The sequence below is a fragment of the Emiliania huxleyi genome (assembly GCF_000372725.1).
Source record: "Emiliania huxleyi CCMP1516 chromosome Unknown EMIHUscaffold_15, whole genome shotgun sequence".
Classification (NCBI taxonomy): Eukaryota; Haptophyta; order Isochrysidales; family Noelaerhabdaceae; genus Emiliania; species Emiliania huxleyi.
The window spans coordinates 1,102,849-1,127,065 of NW_005201092.1; the positions used below are offsets into that span (position 1 = coordinate 1,102,849).

Consider the following 24,217-nt stretch of genomic DNA (forward strand, 5'->3'; position numbering starts at 1 on the left):
GGGGGGTTTTTCCCATTTCCCGCCCCCCCTTCCTTCCCCCGGCGCCTCCCTTGGTGGCGGCGGCGGCGGCGGTGGCGACGAAACCCTTGCTTCTCCCGCGGAACACGTAACGCGTGCCGCCCTCCTCGACCCCCAAGGCGCGCCTCCCTAGGCGGCGAGTTCGGACTAGCGAGGCGCCCCATTCACACTCGTGCCCCCCCCCCCCCCCCCCCCCCAGGGCCCCCGCCGCCGAGGCGTACGCCCAGTGCTTCCTCGGCGCCGCCGGCGACGCGGCGACGCGCGCCCCCATGTCCGAGCTCGCCGCGGGCGACACCGTGCTCTCCGACGCGGACACCGCCGCGCGCGTCGTCGTCAACCAGCACAAGGTCGAGGACGGCAAGGCCTCGCTCCTCATCACGCTCACGCACGCGCGCGGCTCGCTCGCGCTCACGCCCGACCACGTGCTCGAGCTCAACGGCAAGTTCATGCCTGCGCGCGAGGCGCACGTCGGCGCGGCCCTCTCCAACGGCGCGGTCATCGAGGCCATCTCGCACTCGCGCGGCGGCATCATCAACCCCATCACCGTCACCGGCAAGATCCTCGCGGCGGCCGCCACCGGCGAGCCCGTGCTCGCGGCGACGGGCAACGAGTGGCTCGCCGACGTGATGCTCTCGGCCTACCCGAAGTACACCCTCTCGTACACGCTCGCGGCCGCCTTCCCCGCCGCGGTGCAGGCCTACTACGACGGCGCGCTCGAGCCGCTCTTCACCGCGGCCGTCCCGCACCTCACCAAGATCAAGGCCGCCGCGCCGGCGCCGCTCGTCGGCGTCATTCTCGTGGCGGGCGACGCGGCGCTCGCCACCGGCTTCGCCGCCTACTCGCTCGGCCTCAAGGGCGTCGCCACTCTCGCCGTGATCGCCGTGGCGGCCGCGCGCAAGGGCAAGAAGCCGTGAGGCGCGCGCGGCCTGGCCGTCGGAGGTTTGTACAGCCGCTGGGCGGCGCAATAGTTGCCTCCACGTATCGGAGAGAGGAGAAGGGAGGTGCAAGGGGGCGTGCTCTCGTTCTGGTAGTCCGCCTGCCTCCAGCATGTCGTATCGGAGAGAGGAGAGAGGTGCAAGGGGCGTGCTCGTTCTGGTAGTCCGCCTGCCTCCAGCATGTCGGATCGGTCGGAGAGGAGAGGGGTGCAAGGGGCGTGCTCGTTCTGGTAGTCCGCCTGCCTCTGAGCCTGACGGCGCGATCTGGTCGTTTTGTACATCGTATGTAAATGGTGAGTGCCACCTGCCACTGAGCACAGCCTGTATTGTGTAAAGAGATAGTTCAGATACGAGATATAGAGTTCTGAGTTGTAGAGGGAGCGGACCCTGAGTTGAGGAAATCGGAGGACGCGACCCACTTCGCCACAGACGGTCCCGCGCCTCGCCACTATGACGGGTATACGACCGCGGCTCGTGTGCGTGTACCCGTCTTTGTCCGGAGTGAAAAGTCCAACGCGCTCGTCGGTGACGGTGTCCTCCAACCTGCGCCGCGCTCGGCGAACCTCGACAGCGCCTTCGGTGGCACGCATCTCTTTGCGCCTGAAGCCTGGAGAGCAGCTCCTCTGCTGCGCACACACTCTGCACAGTTGGCACAGCCTACTGTGCGGCTGCCACAGCTGTGACAGCGATGGGCTCGCCCTCACTGGCCCTCAGTCACTTGTGCTGCGGCTTGTGTGAGCGACACTGCTCGGCGACTGCCGGCACACTGTGAGACCATGGGTGTGAGGTAAAACCACGCTACCAGCGCTTGGTCACATCGGCCCCGAGGTCAGATCCATCTACTCTGTTGATGATAAGACTTGTCTACTGGCTGGAGCCGAGCAGGAGGGCCCAGCGCACAACCCCTGGTCAACTCAGGGTCCACCCCCCGTAGCAACAGCCGGCAGGGGCGGTCACTTGGAGCACTTTGGAGTGCAGTCGGCACTCGGCAACCTCACATGACACATCCAGGGCCGGGGAGCTGAGGAGCGCACCCAGCGAGCCGGATGATCGGCATCGGGCTACGGGCAGGAAAGCCCTGACCCCTAGGGGGGGGTGCGCGTTCGCAGGGCAAGGGCCTTAAAGTAAACATGGGTCTCCGAGGGTTGGCTCCGCGCGGTCAGTCACATTTTTCTTCAGGTTCCCGTTTGCGACATGTTCCCCTCGCTCGAGCTCGGTCAGCATCGCCGAGGGCATCGCCTACACCACTTGGTCTCTACCACAACGCCACAGGTCCAGCTTGTGCCCGAGATAGAGTTGTAGCAACACAAAAACATAGAGATAAGAGAACGCCAGCAACCCTATGATTCATCATTCAACCCAAACAAGGGATGGGAAGGAGGACAGGGCCTCACAGAGGATTACGCCACAGTGTCGTTTGAGTCGACAGTAAATCTCCCACAGCCCACGTAAATCCGTCTTTTTCAGACACCCGGAGCCCTCCGCGGCCGCTTCTACGCCGGCGAAGCACCATCAAGCTGCTGTACGGCCCCGGCATCGCCTCCCCTGGCTTAGCTCTCAGTCAAGATATTGTGCACATGGGTGGCCTCTACAATATACTCACTGACACTGAACCTCCCAGAGCTCGTCCCGGTCCGTCACGGCCATCCTCGTCCTCCGGCGGGCCCCCGGCCGCGGCGCGGTGCGGCGGCGTCACAAATCCGACCACAGAGCACCGGGACGCGGTCGGGCGATCTGAGGCCCAAGTAGGCGAATGCATAGCCCATCCAGGGCTATCACCTGGACCTATCAACAGGCGCCTGCGGCGCCGTGCTCAGGAGTTGGTTTTCACTCGCTCGAATGTGTGCCATGGGCTGATGCTCATCCCCTCCATCCTTCCCTCGATTCCTACTCTCCCATCCCCTAGTACTCCCATCCACCCGAGAAAATTGTCAGCCACCTGTTTCGGAGACACCTGCATCTGCTCTGTGGAGGCCGGAGTTAGAGTGGGCCCTCTTTCCATGTCCCAACCCCACTCCCTTCGGGAGCATTTCCCCTCCTCGCCCCCAGGCCAATTGCGATCTGCTACCGCCAAATATCCTAAGTCTGGGTGGTCTACATTTCTCTTAGGATCGGGTCCTGGCAGATCCCTGTACTCCTCTCGTGTGAACTTAGACCTCTCGCTCATCTCCGTCGGCCACGTCGGGGGCGCCGTCATCTCTGCTCGCCTACGTACTGCCTCCTCCCCCCACACCATGGAGAGACGGAGCTGCATCTGAATCCCCATCTCTCGGTGCCTGTCCCCAATACCCTTGTCTGACAGCTCCAGCTTCTCTCTCGCTACCTCTCTCTCCTTCTCTTTCCTACTCTCCGCTCCCATCTGGGAGTCGTTCCTTGAACGGATTCTTTCTGCTGCTTTACGCCGTACGATGCTGCGCGCGAACGACTTTTGGGACAAGGAGAAGGGCGCGCCGCTTCTGCGACGCAACGCGGAGTTCCTCCCCAAGGGCGAGCCGCTCCCCGCCGAGCTGGCCGACCGCGTCGCCGCGTGGCCCGGCCTCTGCGGTGCTGACGCCGAGGCCCGCCCTCACCTCCCGCGGGCCGAGCGGGCCAACGCCAGAGCGAAGCGTGCGCTGAGCGCGCGCGGCCCGTCGGCGGCAGGTGGACCCGCCGCTCGAGCCGAGCGCCCCGGACGAGGCGGCGGACCGCATCTTCCTCCGCGATGCCGAGCGGACCTTTGCCGACGAGGGCCACCGGCAGCGCATGATCGGGCTGCTCGGCCGCGTCTGGCCGTTGACCAAGGACTACCACCAGGGCCTCGGCTACATCGCCTCGCTGCTGCTGCTGCTCTTCGACGAAGAGACCGCCTTCCGCATGCTGCTCCGCATCGGCCGCGACGACAAGTACTCCCCCGGCTACTGGCACGCGGCGCCCGACGCGTACGTGCGGGACGCGATGGTCTACGCGCGGCTGGCGGAGGAGCGGGAGCCGGAGGTCGCCGCGCTGCTGCAGCAGGCGTGCCTCGTCCCCGAGGCGTACGCCTCCAAGTGGCTCATCGGGCTCTGCGTGCACGTCCTCCCCTTCCGAGCGCTGTTCGACTACGTCGAGGCGTCCCTCGAGCTCGGGCGCGCCCTTCTCGAGCCTTCTCGGAGCCTGCTCCGAGCCTTCTCGGAGCCTCCCTTAGGCGTTCCTCGAGCACGGGCACGCCTTCCTCTTCCGCTTCTCCCTCGCGCTCCTCCGCCGCACCAAAGAGAAGCTCCTCGCCTTCAAGCCGACCGACGTCAACCTCATCCTCGAGGTGCCCTTTCAACCCCGGGGGCCCGGAGCCCTTCACCCTAAACCCCCCCCCCCCCCCGTGACAAACCCCCCTCCTCCCTCCCTGCCCCCTCCTCCCTCCCTGCCCCCTCCTCCCTCCCTGCCCCCTCCTCCCTCCCTGCCTCCTCCTCCCTCCCGCCCGGCGTCCGACCGCGGCCACCTCCCGGGCGTCCCTCCCCCTCCCCCCCTCCCCCCCCTCCCCCTACCTCCCCTCCGGCCGCCAGGTGCTGCGCCTCGACCAGTGCCAGTACGGCGACGAGCTCGAGGCGGAGAGCGGCTGGTTCTCGTCGCTGGTCGCGGAGGCGAAGGAGGTCGACCTCGAGGCGGAGCAGCTGCAGGCGCTGCGGGCGGAGGAGGCGGAGAGGCTCGCCGAGAAGCAGCGCCGCATCCGGGAGCGCGAGGCGCAGATGGCGGCGGAGGAGAGCGACGACGAGATCGTCTTTAGCGACGAGGAGGACGACTGAGGCGGGCGCGCCCGCGGCACGTGCTCACGTGCGGCCTCGCTGCCGCTTCGCCGGGGGCGGCCCGGAGCACACACGTCTAGCAATCGGGGGGAGGCGCGAGGGGCCGCCTCTCGCACCGACTTGCCTGGAGGCGGTGCAGGGTAAGGTTAGGTAAGGTAAACGTCTCCACACACACACAAAGTCGTGCAGGGCAAGGGGGCGCTGGCCGGGCGGGGCGGTGCTGGTCTCTCGAGACTCTCGGACTCGGTCTCAAAAAACCCGAACACTTTACTGATCTTTAGGCTCTAACTCGTAGTCTAACGACTAACGTCTTTCGAAGCGGTGCTGCCAACTACCGTGCCGAGTAATGGAGAAGTCTGTCCGCGCCTAAGGATTCTGCCATTCCTATTCTGCTCTACTACACAAGGATTCTTGCTATTCTACCTCTCACTAGATTCCCCTTCCCAGGTTCCTCTTCTGCTCAGATATTCTGATTCTCTCCCCAGACTCTCCCATCTTGGCCCCGCTTTCAGCTTCCTGATTCTCCATTCTCGTTTCCTCCGCTTCCTTTCCGATTCTATAGGGCAGCCAGAGCCAATTCCTGATTCTGCTCCCCCCTCCCGATTCTCCTGTCTCTCTTCCTATTCTTGATGCTCCATTTGATTCCTGATTCCTGATTCCTGATTTGTTGGATCGCCCACATTTTGACCGGGATTCTGATTCCTGATTCCTGATTCCTGATTCCTGATTCCTGATTCCTGATTCCTCGGAGTTACGCATTTCGGCGGGATCCTATGTTGGCCTGACTCTCCGAACTCCTGAGCCGATATTGCGTGTGCGCGGGGCTTCACACAGCTCACTCAAACTTCGCCCGCGGCAGCATGCTCAGGCGCGGGTCTCTCTGGCGCTCCAGCCTCACGTCAGCGCACTCAGCGCTTAGGCCTCGGTCCGGCGTCCGCAAAGGCGCAGTGTGTGGTGCGGGCTCTGCCCGCCCCCCCGAGGAGAGGGGGGGGGGGGGGGCGCTCCCGCGCGGGGGGGAGCCGAGCGAAGCTCGGCTCGGGTTCAAACTAACCCTCCCCCTTTTCCCTTTTTCTAAAACTGCTCGCCGCGAGCGGCTCGCTTCTAAAACGAGCTCGCCGCGGCTGTCGCCGCGTCTCGCCTGTCTAGGCGTCGTGATGCGTGCGTGCTTTTGAGCTGGGCGTATAAGAAGAAGAAATTGAAGCACTCCTCCCATTGACTTAGTACGAGCACCGAGACACGAGACAGCAGCCTACCCGTTCTACACCCACACCGCCGCGGAGCTGCCTAGCTGGCGGGTGCATTCACAGCGAGCCCGCGGGCTTGGAGACCCAATCAGACAGCACTCCCCACAGCAAAAGAGCAGACGTGCCGCTGTGAGCATCGCTGAGCAGCACCAACGCTTGCGGGGTCGCCGCAGGCCGGCGCCAAGCTGCATCTGACGCCGGCATGCCGTTCAAACCCCGGCACCAAGCGCCCGCGGGAATGGGAGACCGCCTGCCCAGAATTAAGATCGGCCGCGCACTGCTCTGGCTCCACCATGCCACCGCCCATGAGATCTCTGACGCACGTGTGATGAGCCGCCGTTCAAAAGTGACTGTACTGTGCGGAGCGCGGAGCGCACTTCGATGGCAAAGTGGGTGGCGCGGAGGATACGGCGCGTACACATGAGCGTGATTGGTTGAGTGAGCATGCCCAGATGGCCGGCCGGCCGGGCTACCGCCCCTCGACGGGCAAAAACAGGAATCAGGAAACGAGAGTCCGGCCGGGTTGCCAAGAAATCGGCGGGCAGCGCGGAAAATTCCCTTTCCGGCATCCGGAGGCAGAAACCGCAACCGCGCGACAGAATCTGATAAGGCGAGAATCGGACGGACAGAATCAGATCGAGTAGGCAGAAACGGAAGCTGGGTGAGGAATCCTGCCCGGAGGCTGAGTGCGTGGAAAGGGGACGGGCAGAATCAGATCGAGTAGGCAGAACCGGAAAAGGAGAGTGAGAATCAGAAGAAACGGACACGAATCCCTCTCGAGCCTCCGCATACAGAATCCTGTCTTGGGTGGCAGAATCGCTAGTGCAGAATCCTCAGGCGTGGACAGGGTTCTCCAAGACTGACCGTGCCGTCCTCCGAGAGGATGTACGCACGAAAGAGGTCGTAGAGCCGTGCAAGCAGAAAAAAATCCTGCCGGCCCAGTGGCCTTGCGTGGCCCCGTGGCCGTGCGCGTGGCCGTGGGTTTCTCCGGGACAACTCCGCCGACCGCTGTACTATCTTACTTGCTTACTTAAGCACTTGAGCACTGGATAGGGTCGATTCCGCGCGGTACGGGACCCCTCGATCGTCTCGCCCTCCCTCACTGGAGTTTTCATTGGGGGGGGGTCATAACAAACACGGTACAGGATCGAGGTGCACGCTGCCGAAGCAGTGTCCCCCCCCCCCCTCTCCTCGACGGTGATGGCGAACCGATGTGACCGATCGAGCTACAAGAGGAGCTTGGTCAGCAGGATCAGGATATGGGCGGAGCAGTACCTCACTTCCTCAGTGGGTGAGCTTCAGACCTCCAGCATTCTCGGAGATCCATCACCCTTCGACCAGCGTGGGTTCGAACAACTTGCTTACTTACTAAGGTCCTCTTACTTACAAGGTACGTCGGGAGCGAATACTTCTTTTTCTTTTTGTAAGTCCGCGGCCCTCGGGCTCGGCTGCCACACAGCGCACATAGGGGAACGAACGGGTACAGAGCCCGTCACTCGACGAGCGCGGTGCCGCGGGAGCACACTCCAAGGTGCCAACTATGATCTATGTTATATAGCCAGCGCGCCTGGTTTTGCTGTTCGTTCGGCCAAGCGGGGACGAATTGCGCGCTGTGTGAGGCGAATTACAAATTTGTTATAGCAGCGGCCGCACGTCCCTCCTCTAGCAGTCGGCCAGAGCTCCCGGCTGTGAGGCTTTGGACTCGGACCCTTTGCACCAAGCTCCTTGGTTGGGCTTGGCCAGCATGGCCGCACACACCTCCTCGTGTCGTCCGGCGATGTAGTCGTCGGCCACCGACTTATAGAGCCCGGCCACGACAAGTGGCGTCATGTGTTGAAAAGGGCAGCTGTCGACGTCGTGCTTTGATTCACGTTTGGGTCCGACCATCGCGTGCTCGTGGTGGTCCTGTTTGATCAGCTGTGCCTTCGAATCAGTAGCTGTGTTCTCGAGGTTCTCGAGGTGGATATCCTTTGGCCGCGTTAGGTAGCGAGGATTGGTGTAACCCGAGCCGTGTGTATTGTGAGCCTGTTTGTGTCTGTGTGTCGCTCGTGCGTGCCGTCATCATCTCACATCTGTCCAGCGTCCACCCATACCGCGTTGGTGTCCAGTCCGAGCCTGGCTGTTCTTCACCTTTCTACCTAACCTACAATTCAGTTTTAGGTGTATTGTTGGCAAATCAAGACACAGAGCTCACACAGAATCACAGCGGGAGGAAAGCGGCGAGTCGCAATTCCAGGGGTCGTTGTGGCGGGCCAACTTGTCCAGAGAGGCATGGATGCCAATCTGGGGTCTCTCGACCGAGTCTATGAGCCCTGGCCGCCTCCCGATCTTGGTGGTAAGGCCGCAGCCGAACAGGGCGACGGAGATGGCGCGGGAGAGTAAAGAAGACATGGCCGAGGGCGGGTAAAATAAATTTTCAGGCTCGGCCGGGAGAATCACTTAGGGAAAATTTAGAAAGAAAGAAAGAAAGAAAACACACAACCCAAGGAAGGGAAATTTAACGAGATGATACGGAATTTTCCTCTTTTTTTTCGCACACGTCATCAGAGTTTGTATCGCGCGGCCGCTCCTTCGCCGCTCCTTCCTCACCGCTGCTCTCACGGAAATGCGCCTTCTCCTCTCGCTCCTCGTCGGGCTCGCGGCGTGCGAGGACTGGGCGGACTCGCCGGCCCTCACAAAGATGTGGGAGACGACGAGCAGCAGCGACCTGGACGGGCTGATCCAGGTGCTCGCTCAGGGCGGCCGCGACATGGCGCACGCGCGCTCGGCCGATGGGCGCGGGCCGCTCTTCTGGGCGTACGAGTACAAGAACTCGGACGTGCTCGCGCTGCTCACGCACCTGGAGGTCGACGAGACCGCCGAGGACGCCGACGGCAAGCGGCCGAGCGAGTTCTTCCCGGACGGCGAGGAGGAGCTCGCGGGTGTGTGGCGACATATCCGCCGCTGCGGGCCCGAACGCGGCCCACCCCACGCACCCAGTCCCGCCCCTCGTCCGCCCGCCGCGCGCAGACTTTGGCGCCAAAGCCTCTGCGAGGAGCGAGGACATGGCGGAGCTGCTCAAGGACCGCGAGGACGAGATTGCAACCTACTACGAGTCGGCCGACGACGGGATGGACGAGCCGGAGATGGCGGAGGGGGGCGTCGACGAGATCGACTACGCCGACGACGAGGACGACGAGGACGAGGACGAGGACGAGGACGAGGAGGCGTCGGGCGCGACGGCCGCGCACAAGGCGAAGCTGGAGGAGCTGCGGGCGCGGGCCCGAAAGGACGAGATATAGGCTGGGACGAGGGTGCGCGTCGATGGGCCGGGTCGCCGCGTTGGTCCGAGGCTCGCACGCAGGCGGCTCCATGCGCGGCGGTGGGGAGAGCGCGCCGCAGGGCGCAGCCACGCTGCCGGAGGGTGTGAGGCTGTGGACGGACCCCGGATAGCCCAGAACATCTAGCTGAGCTTGCTGGGTAGAGTGCGTCGGAGTTCGCAAATGGCCACCGGAGCGCTTTGAGTACGAGGACCTCGGTGAACTCGGGCAGAAAACATATCATTCGGGAACGAGTCGGATCGACGTCTCGCCGCCTGCACCAGCGTGTGCGCCTCACAATTCTATACAGAATCGACACTTGGGGTACGTCTTCTGAATCGCTCGTGGTTCGTGGAGAGGAGCTACGCCTACGGCCATTCCTAAGTAACACGGTCCAGTAACCGCCCACGCTCGCGCACACCGATCTCGCTACTGTACGCGTCGGGGAGCGGCATGCTCTGCGCGCGGCGAGGTTGGACCGTCTTCAATTGTATACCCACGGATTTTTCTTTTCTGAAGGCAGCCCGCGACGCAGTCTGCAGCACCTCCGCCGCCCCCTTGCCATGGCGTCCACGGACTTGACGGCTACCGTGGGCAAGTACCTCGACCGGCACATGCTCCTGCCCCTGCTCGACTTCCTGGGATCGAAGAAGATCTTCCCCGACTCGGAGCTCGACGCCGCGCGGCTGCAGGTGCTGGAGAAGACAAACATGGTCGACTTTGCGATGGAGATCTACACAAAGCTGAACCAGGGAGAGGTGCCCGCCGAGATGCGGGCGAAGCGCGACGAGGTGATGACCGCCCTCACGGCGCTGCAGCTCGAGGTTGGCCCGCTGTACCAGATCGTCTCGGACGGGCCGCTCGTCGCAAACCTGCGCGCGGAGCGGTGCTTCACGCCGGCGTTCCTGCTGGAGCAGCACAGCGTGACCGCGGAGCACGTCGCGGCGCTGGGCAAGTACGCCAAGTTCACCTACGACTGCGGCAACTACGGCGCCGCTGCGAGCATGCTGAGCTGTTTCCGGCTGCTGACCAGCTCTGCCGACGAGGCCTTCTCGGCACAGTGGGGGAAGCTTGCGTGCGACATCCTGAACGGTGCGTGGGACGCGGCGCTGGAGGAGCTCGGCGCGCTCAAGGAGGCGATCGAGGCGCGGTCCGGCAGCACTCCCGCCGTGATGCAGCTGCAGCAGCGCGCGTGGCTCTCGCACTGGGCGCTCTTCCTGCTCGGCAACCACCCGAGCGGGCGGGCGGGCGGTGTCGGACCCCCTCCTGTCCGAGCTCACCCGAGATGACCCGAGATGAACCCGAGGCTAGGCGGTCGGTGGTGTCCGACCTGCTGCTCAGCGAGAAGTACCTCAACGCGATCCAGACCACTTGCCCCCCCTTGTTCGGTTAATTTGCGGTTGCGGTGGTCCCCAACCCCCGACCCAAGAAAGCTCCGGAAAAAGGACCCCCCCCCCCCTTTCCCCCCCCGGGCCCCCCCCCGGCCCCCCCAACCCAGTGGCCCCCCCCCCCCCCCCCTCTCCCCCCTCTCCCTGCAGGCACGCCGTCAAGGAGCTCGTCCGCGTCATCGGGATGGAGCGGCCAACCTACTCGGACCCGGTGTGTGACACGACACACTCCCGACACACTCCCGACACACCTCCTCCGCCCTACTCGGACCCGGTGTATTTTTTTATGACACCCCCACAACCACTGCCGCCCGCCCGCCGCCACCCCCCCTGCCTACACACACTCGCCACCCACCCACCCAGCCGCGCCGCCGCAGGTCACGTCCTTTCTGAACACTTCCGAGACACTCCCGAGACACTTCCTCCACCCTACTCGGACCCGCAGGTCACGTCCTTTCTGGACGACCTCTACGGCAGCGCAAACTTTGAGAGCGCGCAGGAGCGGCTGGCGGCGTGCGCGGCGACGCTCGACTCCGACTTCTTCCTCTGCAACGCCGAGGGCGACTTTGTCAAGTACGCGCGCCTCCACCTCTTCGAGGGCTACTGCCGCATCCACGAGCGGATCGACCTCGGCTCCCTCGCGCAGAAGCTTGGCACACGCCGCCCTAGATCCGCACACACGTCCTCTCGTACTCCAGCCAGCGCTCGAGAGGACACGCACTCCGCCGTACTCACTGCCTCTCGCAGCCCCTCGTACTCACGCGGTGCCCTGGAGACGGCCCACAGTCCCCTCTTCCCGCCCTCATGTCTGCGCACCCACCGCGCAGGCATGGAGCGGATCGCCGCCGAAAAGTGGATCGTCAAGATGGTCTCGGACGCGCAGCTCAACGCAAAGATCGACTCAAAGTCTAGCCACGTCATCCTCGGCGCCCAGCCGCCCGACGTGTACCAGCAAGTCATCGAGAGGACAAAGGGCCTCTCCTTCCGCTCCTACGTCCTCGCACAGAACCTGCAGCAGCGCGAGCAGCAGGCAGCGCGCGCGGCCAAAGTCGAGCTGCAGGAGGCGGCGGCGGCCGCGGCGCAGTGAGGCAGCGAGCTCGGGTCGCGCCCGCGCGCGAGGCACACGGCCGGCAGAGATTCGGTTGTGGAAGAAGATGCCGGCGTTGTCGCGGTTGCCGCCGCCCCGCGGCCCGTGCTTGCAGCTTCGGCTTGGGCTTCCGCGCGCCTTTTGCCTGACACGCCCACACCGATCACCGTGGAGTCGTCGTGTCTTGCCCCGCATGTCGAGATGACAGATGTTAAAACAGACACGAGACAGTCAGAAATAAAACCCACTTGATGCTGTGTCTGCCTATCGCTCGCCGGTCGGACTCTAGATCGACTATCTCACTGTGCGTCCCCGTTCCCGCGTTCGCCGTTCTCGAGCGAGCGTTTCAGGCTCTCGAGCGGGGCACGGGGTTCGCCGCCGGTTCGGGGTGTGGCGTGTGCCAGGGGCGAAAACAAGCTCAAAAGTAGAACGCGAGGTCGTCGTCGTCCGCCTGCTTGTCGCCGCCGAGGTTGTCGCCGTCCTCCTCCGACGCAGCTTGCTCGTTGAGGCGCCTCGCTCCCTCGAGCCAGTCGTTGACTATGGAGGCAACCATCTCGGGACCGCTGCCGCCCGCGCCTTGGCCGCCGCCGCCGCCGCCGCCCTCGCCGCCCGCGCCAAAGGAATGGCCCGCGCCGTCGACGAGCCTCAACCCGTGCCTCCCTCCGGCCAAGTGTTGCCTGTGGTACATGCGCGCCCGCAGCACCGCCACGTGTTCGTCTGCCTGCAGGACATGTCCCGGACACGTCATGGGCGTGTCGTGGACACTGCCCGCAGCGCCGCCACGTGGCCGTCTGCCGTCCCGTGCACCGACAAGACAGACCACGCCTCGGGTGGCGCGTCGGAGAGCGAGCCGTGAGGCGCGCCGAGGAGCACGAGCCGCCGCACCGGGCATGAAGCGGCGCGGCCGAACTGCACGGCGTAGCGGAGCGCCGCGTCGGCAACCCCTCCGTGCGCGAGCAGCGCGCGCACCTGCAGCGCCGGGTGCTGCGCCTGCGGGGCATTGTCTCGGACATGTCATGGACATGTCCTGGACAGTACCTGCAGCGCCGGCTGCTGCGCCTGCAGGAAGCGCATCACGATGTGTAGCTCCTCGGCACCCGCCTCGAGCGAGTCGCCGCCGAAGGCGCTGTAGCCGGCGTCTCCCGCGTCGTCCTCCCCTTCGCCGCTGCCTGCGGCGGCGGCGAGGCGGCGGACCGAAGCTGGCACGAACGCGAGCGAGAGGAAGTGCAGCCTCGCCTGCAGATCGTGTGCGAGGGCGCGCGAGCTCGCCGACGGGCCATGCAGCAGCACGAGCATCCCTGCCTTGCGGAAGGCCTCGTCGGCGAAGGTGTACGAACCGCACAGCCGGCCGACCGTCTCCATCTCGCCTCGAGGCCCGGACGGCAGCCTCATCTCCGAGACGGGCGCCTGTTCACAGCCGGAGGTGTGAAGAGGCGCCGTTCTCAGCCTCATCTCCGAGACGGGGACGGCGCCTCGCTCTTGCGCGCGCGCCGTGGCGGCACGCGCCGCGCCGCGCCGCCCCGCATAGGCGCCCCACCCGCCCTCGGCTGCAGCAGCAGCGTCGCTCCGGCGTCGAGTCCGGCCGCCCGCAGCGTGGCTGCCTCGTCCTCGAGCTCGCGCGGCGGCAGCGAGGAGCGGTCCACGAGGGCGTACTTGCCGATGAGCTCGTCCACGTCGAGCTTGAGGACCGCCGCGAGCCAGCCGAGCACCTGTCCGCAGCCGGAGGTGTGACGAGGCGCCGTTCACAGCTTGAGGACCGCCGCGAGCCAGCCGAGCACCTGTCCGCAGCCGGAGGTGTGACGAGGCGCCGTTCACAGCTTGAGGACCGCCGCGAGCCAGCCGAGCACCTGTCCGCAGCCGGAGGTGTGACGAGGCGCCGTTCACAGCTTGAGGACCGCCGCGAGCCAAGCCGAGCACCGCCCAGACGGGCGGTCTCCCGCCCTGCCACGCCGCCTGCACGACGCCTCCCGCGGGCAGACGGACAGAGAAACGCTCCCGCCGGGCAGACGCGTCGCTGCTCGGGGGCAAGCTGTGCAGCGCCGACCAACCGCCAGCCGCATCGGCGCCGCCCTCGTCTGCCGCAACCTCGCTGCCGCCGCCGCCAAGCCCTCTAGCTGCACCGCCTCCCGGCGGCGGCACGGACGGAGCTGGCGCGGCCTTCTCGGGCGGTGCGGCCTCGGGCGGTGCAAACGGCCTGCGCGCCTGCCTGTGCGCGCGGTCTGCGCGAGCCTCGGCGAGCAGCAGCGCCTTCTCCGCCTCGCGCTGCCGCCGCTCGGTCGCGAGTGCGCGGGTGCGCTCGCTGCGGCCCGCCGCCGCCGCCGCCTCGTCCGCCTCTGGCGACGCGGTACTCTTCTTTGCCGCTGCACGCCTGCGGGTGGGACAACACGGCGGTGGGGAGGCGAGAGGCGCGCCGCAAGCCTTGGGGGGGGGGGGGGGGGGCGAGGCGCCGCGGCGCGGCGTGGCCCGCTTTCGCCGCATCGCGCTTCGCCGCCGCCGCCGCCTCGGCCGCCGCCGCCTTGTCTCGAGGCGGCGGCGGCGCGGCGCGTGCGAGTGGCTCGATGCGCCTCGCAAGTGACTCGGCCCGCTTCCTCCGCGCCTCTTTCTCCGCCTCGCGGGCGCGGCAAGCGGCGGCCTCTGCCTCGGCCGCAGCCTCGCCGGCCCGCCGCGCCTCCTCGGCGCGCGCGGCTGCAGCCAGCCTGCGCCCCGCCTCGGCCGCCGCCGCGAGCCGACCCGGCGGCGGCTCGCGCAGGTCGGGCGGAGGCCCATCGGCGGCGGCCGCGGCGGAGGCTGCGTGGGAAGCCTCGGACTGCAGCTGCTCGAGCGCGCGCGCCGCAGCCTCTGCGGGCGGCAGGCCGCTGCTCAGGAGCTCCGCGAAGCGCGAGCGCAGCCGCTCCTCTGCGGTGGCGGCGGCGTCCGGCGCCAGCGGCGGAGGCTGCGGCGGTGCCGGCGCCGCAGCGGCCGGCTCCACGGGTGGTGGCGGGTCCAGTGTGATCGGAGAGGGAGGAGGATCAGGCGGCGATGGCGCTGCCGAATGTGGAGGCCGCGCCAGACCTTCCTGCAGTCGAAGTGCCTCCGCCGGCGTGAAGCCCAGCTCAGCGAGGGAGTCAACGAGGAGATCGGCTCGCATCGAGGCGAGGAGGCTGAAGGTGAGCTCCTCCTCCTCGAGAAGTGAGCGGTGGTGGTCGAGCTGCAGCTCCGAGAGGAGGCGGGCTAGTAAGCTGTCGCTCATTTTCGGCCCGCACCTCCAGTATCGTAGTCTTTGTTAGTATCGAGGTCTCGCGAGTTTTGGGGGTTCTCGGCGCCGCGACAGCGCTGCGAGCCGCGCGATGCCACGGCGCTCGGCCTGCTGAGAGAAGAGCTTCCCGGACGGCAGTGACAAGTTACCCGACATCAATCGTCGACGGCAACCTCGAGAACTGCGCCTCCAAAGTCGCCCAGATTCGCCTCTCGCGGCACGCTGAGTTAGTATCGCCGGTGCGCCAGCAGGCTCTGCTCCACAGCAGGGCATGCCCGACTGGCTCCTGCTAGCCGTGCGTCCTGGTGGCATCCATTGCCAGCTCAGGTAGCCTCAGGAGGTCGCCTCGCGCACGACGCGGCGTCGCACAGCACCGCTCAGCGTTACTACCGAGTTAGTATCGTCGACCCACAGAGACTGCTCTTCTGTAGGTGGAGCCGACAAACGCCGGCCGGGTCGGCGCCGCCGCCCCCATCGCCGCCGCCGGGGCGGCGGCGGCCTCGGCGGACCATCCGGCGCGCCGCGCGCCCGTCGGGGAGGTGTTCACCACCCCTGGCTCCTCACCCCGCCACGCCTTCGTGCGGACGCCGTGGCACCCACCTCAGGCGCCGCTCGGACTCGGTTGACGGCCACCCAAGTGCTTGGCTCATGCCAAGCCGACCGGCAGGCGATTCCCAGTCACTGCTAGGCTAATCTCGGGCTGTCCTGCGTCAGTGTGGTGCCGTGAGGGGCGCCGCCCCCAAAACTACGATCGTTAGTACCGTGCGGGGGCAGTGCATTTAATTCTGTCAAAAATCCAAATCTGCTCCGTGGCGCTTATTGGGCTAGGATCATACGTCCGGGAGGCCCCCCATGCGTGCCGTAACGATCGACAGCGATCTGGCTACTCTGTTCACGTTCACACCTCGTAAACCCCCCATTACCCCGATACAGGAGGCAGTGTTGTTCGCGGGGCGAAAGAATTCCCGTGGTAGTAGTACAACTGTAGGCACCGGCGTTTCGGCGACAAACAGGACCGCGAAGAAGTGGCGGTGGACATGCTCCCACGGTGCCGGCTCGGCCGGACAGCCGGAGTGGCCGGCGCTGCTCGCCGCGACCATGACGGCTACTCTGATGCTCCGGGCGACCCGTCCTACCCGACGGTGGCGCACTTACACGTCTCGCTCACGCTGAGAAAAAATCTGAAGCGGCGTGCAGCAGTGAGCAGAGTCACCAACGAGTCGCGTGCCTCCTCGTGCTCCGCACCGTTCTTACCCATCCATAAAACTCACTTTGACCTCACTGAAGCGATGCTTCTTCAACCCCTGCCTGAATCCAAAGCGCAAAGGTTTTAGAGATTAGGACGCTGCGGATCCCCGACCTAATTCTATGGGATGTCTCCCGGTGCCGACAGCTGGGGTTCACGCAGTGTGCGGACTCGCCGCTGGCTCGCTCGATCGTCGACGACGCTGGCTCCTGGCTTGCACTCTGAGACGTGAGAACACATACGCTTGGGTTCCCCTATGTTTTCATGAATCATGAAAGACGAATCTAGAATCACCCGGGAGCCGGGTTCTTTTTTGCATTTTGGAATTTTCAACATGTGAGATGTGTGTGCCTCCGCTTCACACTTTTTAGGCGTCCACAGACAAGACACAACGCCGGTCACACATATGTCTGAGGTGTTCTTTATTGCGGCGCTGCGTGTGTGCGGGCGCCTCGGGCGCGACAGAGCGGCGAGGTGTCGGCGCGGTCGGTGGGGCCCGAGGCGGCGCTCGTTGCGCTCCCCAGCGGCCACGGCGGCCGGAGGCACGGGTGCTGCGTGCGGAAGCGAATAAGGACCGGCGTGAGAGCGTCCCGCGTCGCCGCCTCGAAGCCGGGCAGGAGGGGTCGGCGGCTGGCGCGCTCGCGGACGCTCTTCGACTTGCGAGGGTGGAAGGTGAGGGAGCCGTCTGGTCCGGGGTAGCCGCTCGCGCGCCAGTCGTGGCGCTGCAGGCCCGCGTGCGCGAGGACCCGGTTGAGGAGGGAGGAGGGGCCGGAGGCGAACTCCTATAGCAATCGCTTCATTAATTAATCGCTCGTTGGAGGAGGGAGGAGGGGGCCGGAGCGCGGAGGAGGCGAGCTCCTCGGTGAAGCCGACGAGGAGGGCGTCGGGCGGGAAGGCGGCGAGCCAGGCGGAGATGACCGCGGAGTAGTCGAGCACGAGGGGGATGGAGCCTGCCGACCATATGTAATACATGTGCAATCCGTCCAACAAATACGAAGCACAGTCGAGCACGAGGGGGATGGAGCCTGTGCGGAGAGAGACGCAACACGGGCCGAGGTGCGGGGGCGGGGGTGCAGGCGAGAGGTGGCGGGGCGTGAGAGAGGCGGAGTCAGTGCGGGGCCACAAGACTCAGTCTGCGAGTCAGAGAGCCTCCACATCCCAGCCACACCTATCTCAGGGCAGGGTGCGCGCGCGTGTGTCGCCTGGGGCCATCCTCAGGGCGTACAGCGCCTCGGCGTCCCTCGCCACCGCGACTGGCCGCAGCGGCGAGCCGCCCGCCGCACCGCCCGGCTCGAGCCGCAGCAAGCCGGCCCCCGCGGTCAGCATCGACTCGTAGTCGCGCTCGACGGCGCCGCCGCAGCTCGGCAGCGGCGGCCTGCGCTGGCGGCCGGCCTGGCGGAGGCAGTGCACGAAGCGCGATCGGACGAGGGCGACCGGATCGCGGAGCAGGAGGACGAGCCGCACCTATGGGGAATATGGGGAGATATGGATATGGGGGAGATGTGAGGCAGCCGGCGGTGCGTCATGATGGAGAGCACGCTCGGCATCAGCCGGCGCATGAGGAAGGGCACGTGCCGCTCGATGCCGTTCGCGACGCGGCTCAGGTTGTGCTGTGGCCGCGCGTAGCCGGGCGACTTTTCAAAGGTGAGGACCCGGCCGATGTGCTCGCGCGGCACGGGGAAGCGGGCGGCGTACTCGCTCCACGACGTGCGCAAGGCGGCCTCGAGGAGCGAGCGGTGGTGGACCGGGCCGACGACCCCGCCCGGCATCGCGCGAAAGATGCCGTGGTTGAAGTACTGGACTTCGCGGTCGGTGGAGGAGGAGAGGTTGGGGTGCAGGCTCAGCCAGCCGCGCAGCTCGTCGGTGCCCGCCTTGGCCATCCCAACGCAGACCAGCGACGGCAGGCAGGAGACGGCGGGGACGGTGGCAGGAGACGGCGTGCTCCCGCCGCTCGGGAGCGTGATGCAGGTGCCCGAGTCAACGGCGCCGGCGTCGTACGCGCTGGTGGCGTCAGAGGGAGAGAGCAGAGGACCGTGCGTGAACTTGGCCATCGCCGTTCACGTAAACGCACAACCCCGAATCGCACAGTGACATGCATCGCCGTTCACTAAAACACACACACGCCGTTCACGTAAACGCACAACCCCGGGCCCCGAAATCGCACAGTGATGACAGTGACATGCAACACGGGGTCCCAGCCGTTCACAGTCCTTGTTGAACAAGGGGGAAAAATACGGCGCCTTGCGCTGGTCTATGAGAGGTTGAGGTGCGAGCCCTGGAGGCCCTGGGGATGGGGGAGACTACCCGCGGGCCTAGAAGGCCCGCGCGCAGGGGGGTGGGACATTGAGATTGACAAAGGCGGAGGTGGAGGCGGGGAGGCTCGGCGAGCACGGCTGGGAGCGGCAGAGGATTCAGGATCGGTGCAAGCACTGATCTGAGAAGAGGGATGGCTTTGGTTGGTCACGATCGGGACGGATTTGACACGTCTGAAGCAGACATGCGGTCCCCCTCGATTCCTGTTTGCTGAATGTTGAAGCCCTCTTCGATGCAGTCGCAGGAGTGAGGGCCCAACTTCAGAATCGTGCTTTTTGGGTTGGGTTGTTGGCCCGGGTTGGGTTGTTCCGCGTGAGGTTGGGTCGTCGGCGCGAATGGTGAGGTCTCGACCGCCGCCGCTCACGCCAGCGGACGGCCACCATCGGTGTTTTTGGCTTCGCCACCGTCCAAGGCGTGCGCCATGCGCTCGCCGGCATCGAGCGAGCAACGTGATCGACCGAGCGGCTTGCTGTGTGGACGCCTTCTTCTGGCTCTCGTCGAGAGCGTTTTGCGTCCCGGCGGGTGGGAGAATATGTGTCGTCTGATGTGTCACTGTGTGCGTCACATCGGTCTTTATAACAAGCACGGTCGATCCGTCGAAGCGATACACTCGTTCCTATCACGCTGGAAGGCTGGCACGGAGCTCTGTGCCGGCACACAGCAAGAGCCGTGCGGCAAGAAGAGCTCGATGGGGAGCGAGAACCGTCAGAGGTGCTCACCCAGGTTTCGGAAGTCCGCCTTGATGCGGTCAGTTCCCCCCAGGTTTGACCGCGCAGCTCGCAAGACTCGTCGAGCACTCGCAGCCTTTCTGCGCCTCTGACTCTGCAAGCTATGCGGGAAGAGCAGTTTATCCGCAATATATCGACGAGTTCGAGAGAGCCACAGGCTTTCGCTCGGGAGGGATTGAGTGCATCGCGACGGACTTCAGGTTACACCTGAAAATCTGACGGTTCTCGCTCCCCATCGAGCTCTTCTCTTGCCGCACGGCTCTTCTGTGTGCCGGCGCAGAGCTCCATGCAAGCCTTCCAGCGTGATAGGAACGAGTGTATCGCTTCGACGGATCGACCGTGCTTGTTATAAAGACCGATGTGACGCACACAGTGACACATCAGACGACATATATTCTCCCGCCGGGACGCAAAACGCTCTCGACGAGAGCCAGAAGAAGGCGTCCACACAGCAAGCCGCTCGGTCGATCACGTTGCTCGCTCGATGCCGGCGAGCGCATGGCGCACGCCTTGGACGGTGGCGAAGCCAAAAACACCGATGGTGGCCGTCCGCTGGCGTGAGCGGCGGCGGTCGAGACCTCACCATTCGCGCCGACGACCCAACCTCACGCGGAACAACCCAACCCCACCACAACCCAACCCAACACGAAACAACCCAACTCAAAGCACGATTCTGAAGTTGGGCCCTCGGAGTGATAACCCATCGAGGTGGGAGCCGCCTGCGGCATACTGAATCCTCCACCGGTGACACGAGCCGACTCGTCCCGCTCCCCTCGAGCGGCTCGTTCACCTTCCCAGCCACGCCCTGCACAGCAGCATGGCCATCCTCGTCCTCCTCCTCCTCACTGGACACTGGTAGTTGTCCCACCCGTCGTCGGTACGGAGTCGTCGCCACGGCGCTCGAAGCGGCAGTAGAGCTCCTCTTCCTCTGCTTCCTCTGCTATCTGCTGCGCCAGCTGGTGTCCCAGTCGTTGGTCGGACACGTCAGCGCTTTCGACAGCGACATGTTCGAGGAGGCGTCGCTCGACCCGACCTACAACGGCTTGATCATGGATGCGCCGAAGCTCGCGGCCAAGTTCAAGGAGGCGCGCACCTTGCTCATGAAGGCGCTGCACAACTTCCGCACGTCAGGCATGGGCGATTGCGCCGACCCGGACAAGCTCGCCGAGGACAGCACCAAGGTCTACTCGAACAACTTCCGCAACTTTGTGCACGATGATGCGGCCTTGCTCTACTTCTACTGCGTCCTCATCTCGTACGACCTTCTCAAATCCGCTGTGCAGGACATGCCCCCGGGAACTGGCCACCACGGCACGAGCAAGCGGCGCGCGTCGGACCCTCTCCCCAAAGGCAGGAACGACAAGCGCGCAAACATGCAGCTTGAGCTGCTGCGGGCGCTAAAGGAGCCAGCGCAGGTCGCGCCGGTGCAGGTCACGGCGAGGGCCAAGACGGTGCAGGAGCAGCGGTTCGACTTTTTCGTTGCCGAGTCCGCGAGAATGCAGGCGCATCGGGGAAAGATGGAGGTGCGCCTCCCTCCCCTTCCACCCAACCGTTGCGCACATCCCCAGCCCATCCCAGCCCCGTCCCTCCTGCTCTGATCGCAGCTCGAGACGGTTTACGAGGAGGCACTTCGCCAGACCAAGAAGTCCATCGCGGAGTACGAGGCTCGCGGCGAGGAGGTGCCCGGTCGGCTTGTGGCGAAGGCAAAGCGTCTCACTGAGCAGCTGGACAAGCTCGAGGAGGATATGCCCGAGCCGACCTTTGTCGACCCGCCCGCTGCGCGTGCTGCGCCCTCTGCTGAGCAGCAGCCTCGCTCCACCACCACCGCCGCCGCGGAGGAGGAGAGTGGCGAGGAGAGTGGGGAGGAGGGTGAGGAGAGTGAGGAGGAGGATAGCGATAGCGAGATCGCGCGGGAGGAGGCGGCACACCACGCCTCCAACGCGCGCTGCGGCCTCGGCGCCTGCTAGCTAGAGTGCGAGTGGGGCTTTGGCGGTGTCCGTTTTTATTTTATTCAGGTGGATTGCGCGCCCGCTTCTCTTTCTGGGATAGCTTGACCTATTTCTTTCTCATCCGTCCACCTCCTATAGACGGCAGTTCGCGCCAATCCTAAAATTTGGCTATAGTTGGCGGCGACATCTATAGCTAAAACTTCCGTCCCTTCGGCCCTTCGCGCGTTGTGGGCCGCCGGGGCCTGCCTGGGTGGAATCGCGCTCGCCCTGGTCGGGACCAGCCGTCTCCGCCGTACTCGCTCCTCGCGGCGCTGTGATCGGGCGTGGGGTGCGCCAGCATGTGCACCCCTTCCTCCCGCACGCTGTGGCTTGCTTGCGTAAGCGCATTCGGTAGCGCCGAGGCATGGCAGTCGAAGCGAGGACCGGCGACAGCCCGAGGCGCGCCGCAGCGAGGGCCTGCGACAGCCCGAGGCGTGCCGAACCCGCTCTCGTGTGGAGTGCCGCCCTGATCCGTCCCCAGGGTCAGCCCAGGGCCGATTGTGCCGCTCTCGAGCAACCCATCACGAGGAACCTCCCGCACCTTTGCCCCTCTCGCCGCAGGCTCGCGGCCCTAAATGGGCCATCCGGCGAGTATTCTGGTCGCTCCCGCGTGCGGCTCGAGCGACGGGCGACCGATCGCACTCTCTCCCGCGCCCGACGCGCGCAGGTGTGCATCTTGCTTCTTGGTGGCTCGCGACCTCGCACACAGGACACAACCTACGAGCGGGCTGCAACGGCTGCGCGCCGGCGGCGCTTCTTCTTGCGCAGACCGTGCTGCAGCGCAGGCCGGGCAATGCCCGCGTTGCGGATCGCCTGAGCGAGTGCCTCCTGACGCCGTTTCCCCGCGTCCGCAGCAACAGCGCGGCGCATGCGAGGCTCGGGAGGAGGTGCATTTGCGGCAGCCGTGTCGAGGTACTCCACGGGTCGCCCCTCCCGGTCGAACTTGGGCACGCGCTCCCAGCGGCCTGGCTGGACCTCGCCGAGGCCGTTCTTGAAGCAGGTCTCTTCGGTGATGCGCTCGTCGATGCACAGATTGTGCAGCCGCATGCACGCGCCGATGAGCGGAGCGCGCCTATCAAACCGCACAGACAGGGGGCGCCAGAGGACACCCCAGCGGCGCACGAGGATGCCAAAGGCACACTCGATGGGCATGCGTGTGCTGGACTGCACATAGTCGTACGCGTCGCCTCCCCCCGGGATAACCATGTGTGGCGCCCGTGTAAACGCCGAGTCGCCATTAATGAAAAAATCGGGGTGCAGCCGGCCGGAGGCGAGCAGCTTGCCCAGCTCCGAGGCAGCGTGCGCCATTGAGTCATGCGTAGTTGACGCCTGGCTGATGTCGTACGACAGGAAGCGCCGGTGGTAGTCGCACGTGGCGATGCAGAGCAGGCCAAACTCGTCCTTTCGCGCCACAAAGTACGCGCCGGGGTTGGGCACAGCGCAGCCGGGGTTGACCATCTTGAAGATGACGCCATCGATAGCTGCTACCTGCCCGCGCCACACACGATCCGTGCGGTGCGAAGCGAACTCGGCCTCCAACACCTGCCGCAAATCAAGCAGCAAGACTCACAATGTATGTGCGGCCTGGAGACGAGGTCTCACAGGTCGAACATACACCTTCAACCTTTCCACATCGTCGATTGGGAACTCGATCGGGTACGTCAGGTTGATGGCGTCGACCACGAGCCACAGGCAGTGGAACACCATGGACTTGCTCACGTGGTAGATAAGCTTGATGTCGAGCACCGCACCGCCGGCCAGGAAGCGGAGGGACATGGCCAGCTTGGTCGCCGGCTCGATCAGCGTGCCCTTGCTGCAGAGTGCCTGCTTCTCACTCACACACAAGTGCGGCTTGATGCGGGCAAGCAGCCGGTAAAAGGCCTCGGCCGTCAGGCGGTAGCGCAGCTTGAACTCAGCAGCGGTGAGGCGCGCCACATGCGCCGCCCAGTCAAACTCTGTGTCGCGCTGCTTCTTGCCCTGCGGGCCCTGCCCGTTGCCAACGTCAGCGGCGAGCAAAGCAACGATCAGCTGGTGCCGACGGTGAGCAGCAGCAGCAGCAGCTGCTGCTGCTGCTGCCTCGTCCGCAGCAGCCTCTTCAGCCTTGGAGAGCAGCGCCCGCTGCATTGGCGTTGCGCGCGTACCCGAGGTGTGGTGCGTCGCAAGGCCTCCACACGCGTGCTCGTCGCCCACATCCTTGAACAGAGTCTCGCGGCCCGCGAACTCCGGCCTCCGGGATTCGCGGGTCGCCATGCAGGACGTTGGTCGACGGGCGAAGCGAGGGAAACGCAGAAATAGAGACCTCGAACGCGAAGCGTTGGCAAAAACTGATGTCTTGGCCTCTGATCGCGGGGATAAATATTTGGGTCTCGATATCGGACCCACAAGAGCTAACCGAAGTGGCAAAAACTGGCTCTCAAGCTCAACGCGGGGTCTCGGCTCTGTCGAGCTCCATGCAGCATGCTAGCTCCAGCCGCAGCCGCCCCACCCGGCCGCCCGAGGGTGTGTTCCCGCAGGCAGAGAAGACTAATCCTGGGGGAAGCAACCTGCTGAAAAAAGTAATACCTGGGCGCTGCCACACAGATGCGCGCCCCACACCAGGACCGCGGGCTAAGCGCGGGCAAGGTTAATGCCAGGGGCGGATATATGCATTTCGCGGGGCTCTCCCCGTGCCGTCTAAGCGACTCGCGCGGTCCCCAACCTCGGCCCCGGCGCCTGCTACTCGTCCGGCTCGTGTGGCCCCACAGCGCAGCCAGGGACCGCGAGGAAGTCGTCAAAGTCCCACCTGCGGCGCCGCCCCGAGAGAGGGTCCGAGCGCGGGCGCGGCGGCGGCCTGGCGGGCGGGGCGCGCGCTTTTTGACGCCGCAGCACTGCCACTGCTTGGACCCCTCGTGGAAGAGCGGCGGCTTGAGGTGGTACCTGTGGAGAGGGGGGGGGCGGGGGGCGCGCGAGATGGGGACGGGTTAGCGCGTGCGCCGTAG

General features: G+C 65.4%; 6 protein-coding genes across 6 annotated transcripts; 4 read left to right on the plus strand and 2 right to left on the minus strand.

Annotated features, from left to right (window-relative positions):
* Positions 1-287: 287 nt before the first annotated feature.
* EMIHUDRAFT_202138 (hypothetical protein) lies at positions 288-932 on the plus strand (the record flags this gene model as incomplete). Its single annotated transcript, XM_005786744.1, has 1 exon — positions 288-932. One exon carries the CDS (start codon positions 288-290, stop codon positions 930-932), a length of 645 nt encoding a protein of 214 aa, XP_005786801.1.
* Positions 933-3,361: 2,429 nt separating this feature from the next.
* On the plus strand, positions 3,362-4,881 carry EMIHUDRAFT_631938 (hypothetical protein; the record flags this gene model as incomplete). Its single annotated transcript, XM_005786777.1, has 4 exons — positions 3,362-3,511; positions 3,594-4,040; positions 4,117-4,230; positions 4,472-4,881. 4 exons carry the CDS (start codon positions 3,362-3,364, stop codon positions 4,709-4,711), a joined length of 951 nt encoding a protein of 316 aa, XP_005786834.1. The 3' UTR covers positions 4,712-4,881.
* A 3,674-nt stretch (positions 4,882-8,555) lies between these two features.
* Positions 8,556-9,473, plus strand: EMIHUDRAFT_433983 (hypothetical protein; the record flags this gene model as incomplete). The annotated part of the gene is made up of 2 exons (XM_005786745.1): positions 8,556-8,876; positions 8,965-9,473. Coding segments are annotated over 2 exons (721 nt in total), but the record flags the coding sequence as incomplete, so codon positions are not given.
* Positions 9,474-9,817: 344 nt separating this feature from the next.
* Positions 9,818-11,950, plus strand: EMIHUDRAFT_426559 (hypothetical protein; the record flags this gene model as incomplete). Its single annotated transcript, XM_005786746.1, has 5 exons — positions 9,818-10,423; positions 10,561-10,642; positions 10,753-10,853; positions 11,088-11,331; positions 11,470-11,950. The coding sequence occupies 5 exons, from the start codon at positions 9,818-9,820 to the stop codon at positions 11,727-11,729; spliced, it is 1,293 nt and encodes a 430-aa protein (XP_005786803.1). The 3' UTR covers positions 11,730-11,950.
* On the minus strand, positions 11,927-14,958 carry EMIHUDRAFT_462581 (hypothetical protein; the record flags this gene model as incomplete). The annotated part of the gene is made up of 6 exons (XM_005786747.1): positions 11,927-12,450; positions 12,537-12,719; positions 12,768-13,136; positions 13,232-13,438; positions 13,647-14,097; positions 14,306-14,958. 6 exons carry the CDS (start codon positions 14,956-14,958, stop codon positions 12,148-12,150), a joined length of 2,166 nt encoding a protein of 721 aa, XP_005786804.1. The 3' UTR covers positions 11,927-12,147.
* Positions 14,959-17,383: 2,425 nt separating this feature from the next.
* EMIHUDRAFT_98756 (hypothetical protein) lies at positions 17,384-18,261 on the minus strand (the record flags this gene model as incomplete). The annotated part of the gene is made up of 2 exons (XM_005786748.1): positions 17,384-17,674; positions 17,749-18,261. The coding sequence occupies 2 exons, from the start codon at positions 18,259-18,261 to the stop codon at positions 17,384-17,386; spliced, it is 804 nt and encodes a 267-aa protein (XP_005786805.1).
* Positions 18,262-24,217: the final 5,956 nt, after the last annotated feature.